Here is a 7,500-nt window from a genome sequence, read left to right as displayed (position 1 = left end):
CTGTCCACCTCTCTCACTGTCCTATCAAATAAAGTCGAAAAAGACCAAAAATATATATATTTTAAAAAAAACACACAGCGTCAGAAGCAGAATGGGAGGTCCCAATGTTGTCATTTCCTGCTCTTTCGGCTAAATTTCAAAAACTTAAGCTCTAGCATTTAACTGTCCCATACACATACACACACACACACACACTCTCCCTCTATCTCTCTCTATCTCTCTCTCTCTCTTGTAAATACACACACACACACACACACACACACACTCCACATAGCTTTTGGCAGAGTGATGGGAGCATTGAGGATGCTGTGTGTCTTTGTGCCCTCTAAGGGGAGGCTGCCCTTCCTAACTGTAAAACTGCTTGTCATCGCTATGCTGACTGCCCTGCCAGAATCTTCATTTTGCTTCCCAGAGAACTGTGTGGGAGTGTGTGTACTAGTGTGGGAGTCAGTTCTGTGTCTGTGTGTGTGTGTATCTGTGTGTGTCTGTGTCTGTGTCTGTGCTTGCGTACTTGTGTGCGTGAGTGTGTGTATATGTGTGTATGTATGTGTGTGTGTGTGTGTCCTTGCCAGAGTACAAAATACCTCTCAGTCCTGTTGTGTTCCCAAGTCATGTCTTCTTGAATCCTCACTGGGCTCCTAAACAGTTGTTCTGCCAAGTTTACACACACACACGGACGCACACACATAAACACAGACACACACACAGACACACGCACAGACACACACACTCGCATACACAGACACACACACAGAGACATGCACACACCGACACGCGCACACACAGACGCACACACAGACGCACACACAGACGCACACACAGACGCACACACAGACGCACACACAGACGCACACACAGACGCACACACACAGACGCACACACACAGACGCACACACACAGACGCACACACACAGACGCACACACACAGACGCACACACACAGACGCACACACACAGACGCACACACACAGACGCACACACACAGACGCACACACACAGACGCACACACACACACACACGCACACACACGCACACACACACACCACACACACACTTGTACAGCCTTGCTCTCATCCTGTGTGTCCCTCTTGTCTGTCCCTTAGCTTCCAGAGGGATCTGTGCATTGAGGACACTGCTGACCTCCTCCAGGACAGCAAGGACCCCCATGTCAATCTCTTGGCCGTTCTACCCAAAGGTGAGTGTGGTACGGTGTGTGTGTGTGTGTGTGTGTGTGTGTGTGTGTGTGTGTGTGTGTGTGTGTGTGTGTGCGTGCATGCGTGCGTGCGTGGTATATACAGTACTGTACTGTACCATGTGCTTTGTCAGACAGAACACACTGCCAAATACCTTTAAATCCAAAGACAGACACATTGAGAAGCACGCGCGCGCGCAGCACACCCAACACACACACTCGCATACAATGGTACTTCGAAGTACAGGCAATTGTTTGCACAGAGACACGCACAAGCACAGATACGATGGGTGTGTGTGTGTGTGTGTGTGTGTGTGTGTGTCTGTGTGTGTGTCTGTGTGTGTGTCTGTGTGTGTCTCTGTGTGTCTGTGTGTATCTGTGTGTATCTGTGTGTATCTGTGTGTGTGTTGATAACCATGGGATTGACAGGTTGTGAGGTCCGTGAACCTGATTAATCTTGACACCTACAGCCACCATCTTAAGTCTTTCAGTGTGTGTATGCGCGCGCTCGCAAGCACGTTAGTATGTGTCTTAGCGTGTATCTTAGTCTTAGTGTGTCTTAGTTGTGAGTGTGTCCATCCGTATGTGGCTTATGTGTGTGTCCGTGCGTGTGTCTAAGTGTCTTAGTGTGTGTGTGTGTGTGTGTCCGTCATCCGGGTGTGGATTTTCCTCGAGTGTGTGAACCACGGTAGTGCAGAGCAGAGCAGAGTAGAGTAGAGCAGAGCAGGGCGTGTGAGTTAAGAGTGTATTTATAGCTCTTAAGGGTCCAGGGCCACCTGTTCATGCCCTAGGGTCTGCCCTCTGTCCCGGACACTCAAAGCAAGAGGACAGTCTCTCAAAGAAGAGTGTGTGTGTGTGTAGATGTCTATGTATGTGTGTGTGGCTCTGTGCCTATGTATATGAGTGTGTGAGCGTAAAGGGCAGTATTCCATAGCCTGACAGCCTCCACAGTGTATTGTAGTCTGTGTGTGTGTGAGGAGCTAACGATATGGGCGAACAGGACTTATACGAATCCTCTGAGGAGGAACAGAATCCATCAGGTAAGCCCTTGCGTGCGTGACGAGCTAGCATGCTGTGTGCTGCTGTTTGTGTTGTTGTCATCATCGTCGTTGCGTATCATTAGACGTAGGGGTCGAGAGACCATAGACTTCTTTGGGCCGACTTAATGTACCTCGGTGAATGATTAGGTAAGTGCCGTTTTAAGAAGCCCCATCAGTTGGCTTTACGAAGCAACACTGGCCCCGTTAACCGATTAGCTGCCCCCGGGAGGGAAGGCTTGTTAGCGGTTCGTAAGGCTGTTGCAATCTACCCTGGCGGGAGGTAAAGCGGTTCACTCAAGTTGCCAGGGTGTTAGACGTTGGCTGGGTGCCAACCAGATACACCAGTGATTCTCAAAGTGTGGTCCTATAGGGCCACTGGTGGTCCGCGACAGAGCTCAGGTGGTCCGCGAGGGAATTGCTACTTTTCCAAAGACAAGCTAGAGTAGGCTATATTTGTAACATTATTACAAAGTTAAACATAGCTGAAGGCATATGCTCACCACAATAAGGCTTGTAATGTGAATTAAAAGTAAGTGATCTGCATTGAAATTGGCAAATTACCACCCGTAAACTGTCAATTCAGTTGACAGGTGGTCCCTGAACATTTTTGGAGGGACAAAGTGGTCCTTGGTCTGAAAATGCTAAGATACACCAAAGCCCGTAGTGATCCAACAATATCCATGCCCCGGACCCCCAATACCTTCCACCAATAGCCCCCTGCAGTCATGGCAGTCTTGGGTAACCTAGTAGCCTTGGCTTTGGCTCCGCTAATACCCAAAGAACTCTGTTTGTAGTTAATAGCTGTAGCCTACTTCATCATTAATTAACAGTTAATGCCATCATTGATTGACCATTATGATTGCCGATCAATCTTCATAATTAATTGTCCCAGCTGTATCCAGGCAGAGAGAGATAGTTCATGGCTACGTCATGTCTTTGGGATACGCACTGATTGCCTGCCTGACGTATCTATGCCTCATGGTCCTCTGGTTGGTCCTCGTCTCTGGCTGTTTTAAGAAGTAACACTGGCCCTGGTAACAGATTAGTTGCCCCCAAGGGTGAAGGCTTGTTAGCTATTTGTAAAGGCTGTTGCTATCTACCCCAGCAGGAGGTAAATGGGTTCGCTCATGTTGCCAGGTGGTCAGATGCTGGGTGCCAACCAGACACACAAAACCACTCTGGAAATCCCCCGATATCCATTTCTCCAAAATCTTACACCAAAAGCATCCCTCAATAGGTTCCACCAAAAGCATCCCCCAGTCTTGGACTAGTAGCCTTGATTTTGGCTCCAATAACAGCCCAAAGATCTCTGTTTGGAGTCAATAGCTGTACTTTATCATTTATTAAAGGTTAATAGCTTCATTGAATAACACATATGTGATTAGTTTTCATGATGAATTGCCCAGCCGTATCCCCAACCCCCAACAATCATAGCAGGCATCGGATTTTTAGTATGTCACTGTATGGAACCGAGCCAAATGAAGGCATAGCAAGATTCGTCCTGGCAGTTCATGCCAGTCTTCTGGTTGGTCCTCATCAAACACTCTAAGAAGTGACACTGGTCTCATTAGTAGATTAGTTAGCCCCCGGGGGTGAAGGCTTGTTAGCTGTCATAAGGCTGTTGCTATTTACCTCAGCAGGGGGGCGAATAAGTTCATTGAAGGGGCCTGGATGGTTGTCAGATGCGGCGTGAGTGCCAACTAAGTTACCCTCAATACCCCCCATGAACACTTGCCTCAAACATGCAGTGCCCTCCATCTCCATGGTAGCCTGCCACTATTAGTCTTGTTACTTGCACCGCAAACGTGCTGCAAAACAATTTATAATAATAATGTGGTTGATAATTGCTGTTTGCAGGTTATGATTTGGTCGATTTGATTATTTTTTCGATTAGATGTCCAGCCCTACCCACAACAACCCATCCACGTTGGTAGTCTCTGGGGCTCTCTGTGTGTTATCAGGGCCAGCTGAGGCAAAGATGGTGGATATGTAGGACAATATACAGTATGTCAAAGATGGTAGATGGGCAAAAAACTGGAAGTGAAAAACTTGCGTGCACTGGGAACAGGCATTACATATCGCAGCGGGTGGTTATATACTAGATACGTACTATATATAACATTGGGAAGGCTATTTCTCTCAAGCTCTCACTGTATAATAACTCCACTGTAGTTCTGTAGGTACTTTAGTTTGTGTCTATGTCTAATACAGGAGCGTAACAGAGGCCTCCAGGTGCATGTTGCTAATATACAACTGACGTTTCGCACCTCCCGGCTTTGCGGTTGGTTACTTGCCTAATGGTCCTCGCAAGAAGGGGGGAAGGGTTACTAACCCCCCCTTTGCAGACTACCCTAAGGGGGATTTATGCCCCCACCCCACCCCTCCTGTTTTGGTCATGATCCCAGGAAGTGTCTTGTCATGACGGATCTACCATCTTTAGCCGAGGGTTGTGCAGGTTGGGCAACCTGCTTTATTAGTTTACAATTCAGTGCCACATAATCCAAATCACCTGGTTTCAATTCAACTGGGCAATCACCTGGATAAATTGTTTCATCTGGAATGTTTGGCACTGAATACTAACTAATAAATCCAGGTTACCCATCTACGGCTATACAGAATGGATCTGGGCCTTTGTCTTTCTATCTTCTGTCTGTGGTCTAACTGTATTTGCATTTGTGAGGCTCATAGAATTCAAGTACCATGCTATGGTTTTGATCCATTTGGCCAGCCCATCCCATTGCCATTGCAGCTAAATGACTAGCATCTGCATGTATGAGTCTCGCTGTCCCCATCACCACCACCACCACCACCTGGCATTAACAGTTGGGCATTGGTTTCTGCACTATAACATTTTTGGAGTGGGAGTCATAGGAGGGTACATACTGGCTTCACAAGGTTAGCAAGAGTGAGCATGCAGGAAGGAAGTGCAGGTCAAGCCCAGGGTAGTGTGTGTAGGTGTACTGTGGTACTGTGTGTGTGTGTGTGTGTGTATGTTTGTGTACTGTTCGTGTGCGTCTGTGTGTCTGTCAAGCACAGAGCGAGCGAGGGAGCGTGCGTGCGTGTGCGTGCGTGCGTGTGTGTGTGTGTGTGTAAGCTATGACTGCGCTGTACTGTGTGTAGGTATTTTGAGGCAGGTCGGCTGAAGGACACTGAGAGGGATTTGGCCACTAATAATGTTTGACAGGTCAGAGCAGAGGCTCAGCTTGGCCATTCACATACGCAGCAGAGCCACAACACCACAACGCCACCATGCCTACGCACTGTCCTTCCAATACCTGCATTGTAGTGTGTGTGTGTGTGTGTGCATGTTTTGTGTGAGAACATGTGCGGGTACACACACACACACAAAATCACACACACACACACACACACACACTTGTGATGGATGTGTGTGTTGGTGGGTTTAAGTCATTAATCATAGGTGATTGATAAACAAAGAAGGGTAGAGAACGACTTCTGCAAGGGGCATCTCATCACTGCAACATGCATAACGCACGCACACACATGCATGCATGCATGCACACACATTCTTTTCCGTTAAATTACCACATAGCCTACTGTGCAATTTTTCAATTTTTCAATATACACATAAAATATCACCACAATACTCTATGCATCGTCAAAGTTTTACATAATATAAGTTGAATTTAAAACATAAAATGATATACTTAAAGAATCTCTGTTATTAATTAACAGTTTTAGGCAAATTGGTGGAGCAAAAATGAGTACTCCCCAATGAATGTCTCAGTTCAGAAGAGAAGGAATTGTTTGTCAGTGTGTGGGTCAGAAACACAAGCTAGGCTGAAGGACTCTGCAGTGTGGACAAACTGTCTGCTATTGTGCTGGCCTTACTTGTGCATGCCTGGCCTGTGTGTGTGTGTCCACGCCAAGTTGTGCGTGTGCGTGCGTGTCTGTGTGCGCGTGCGTGAGTGCGTGCATGTCTGTGTGTGTATTTATTGCGAGGGTTTGGCTGAACTCAGCTATTTCCATTGGCAGCTGTTCTGCTGCACAAACCTGGAGTGAGTTAGTTTTGATCAAACCCCATAGCACCTGCTGAGAGAGAGAGAGAGAGAGAGAGAGAGAGAGTGAGAGAGAGAGAGAGAGAGAGAGAGAGAGAGAGAGAGAGAGAGAGAGAGAGAGAGAGAGAGAGAGAGAGAGAGAGAGAGAGAGAGAGAGAGAGAGAGAGAGAGAGAGAGAGAGACGGAGGGACAGACAGACAGACAGAGGGAGGGATGGACAGACAGACAGAGGGAGGGATGGACAGACAGACAGAGGGAGGGATGGACAGACAGAAGGAGAGACAGACAGAGGGACAAGCATACAGTATATAGATGGATAGATAGAGAGGAGGGAATTTTTGTGAGAGAGAGATAGACAGAGAGAGAGCGAGAGATCTCGTGTGTGCAAGTTTGAGATATTGTCTTGAAAGTATGTGTGTGAATATTTCCGTCCTGATATATTAGCCTGCAGTTTGTGCTGATGAAGGCTGCTTATTCGCTGAAATACTGTAGAGCTGCAGCTTTCAGCCTGACATTCAGGTTATTTATAGCTCATTTTTCACATTTATTATACTTCCTGTATAGTGTTTGAAGCAGAGGAGCGAGATTGGTTGGGTACTGTTGCCATTCGATATTAATAGCCAATCCTGCGTAATCATCTCATAGCAGAGCTAACATTTTCACTGCCATGCACAGCATAAAATTGTAGTTCCTTTTTGTCATTAATGTATACTTCCTGTATGATGATTTCAAGATGAGGGCCGTGATTAGTCGGTGGGGACCCGTGATATTTCATCATAACTAATCATAGCATCATGCAGTCATCTTATAGTAAAGATAGGCCTACTTTGTTGATCTTCACTAATAAAGACTCATTGTATTCTAATATAGAGCTGCACGTTATTTCATATTTTATTTACAGTATATTTCCTGTGTGGTGTCTAAAGCCAGCGTCCTCCATGGCTTGGTGAACATTTGATTATTTGACCTTAAAGCAAAGAAAGCTCCCGCACACTGTTCACATTTGCATGGTTTAATGCAACGTTTCGGTCTACTGACCTTCTTCAAGCAATTCAATTATTTCACCTTAAAAGGCGATCGTATGCAGTCATCTCTGAGAGGAAACGCAACAGCTTTAAATCTCATACGTCTGCCCTTAGTAGGCCTATATCTACCTTTTACGTGGTGGGGTGTGTTGCCAAGTAAAGAAATACAGTAGTTGCAGTAAATTCAAACTCAAATTCAAATCCCATAGTGAGATGCACCCATCC

At 46.4% G+C, this 7,500-nt stretch overlaps 1 protein-coding gene across 15 annotated transcripts in view; it reads left to right on the top strand.

Annotated features, from left to right (window-relative positions):
• Positions 1–7,500, top strand: part of svila (supervillin a) — an 83,869-nt gene that overhangs the window by 7,582 nt on the left and 68,787 nt on the right. For all 15 annotated transcript variants that reach the window (XM_063207131.1, XM_063207123.1, XM_063207128.1 and 12 more), the window contains exon 3: positions 1,103–1,194. In XM_063207131.1, the coding sequence (XP_063063201.1) occupies positions 1,103–1,194 (92 nt within the window). The remainder of the gene's footprint in view (positions 1–1,102; positions 1,195–7,500) is intronic.

Source organism: Engraulis encrasicolus, chromosome 9 (assembly GCF_034702125.1).
Source record: "Engraulis encrasicolus isolate BLACKSEA-1 chromosome 9, IST_EnEncr_1.0, whole genome shotgun sequence".
NCBI lineage: Eukaryota > Metazoa > Chordata > Actinopteri > Clupeiformes > Engraulidae > Engraulis > Engraulis encrasicolus.
Note: the sequence above shows the minus strand (reverse complement) of the source record. Positions and strands in the feature narration are given on the sequence as shown.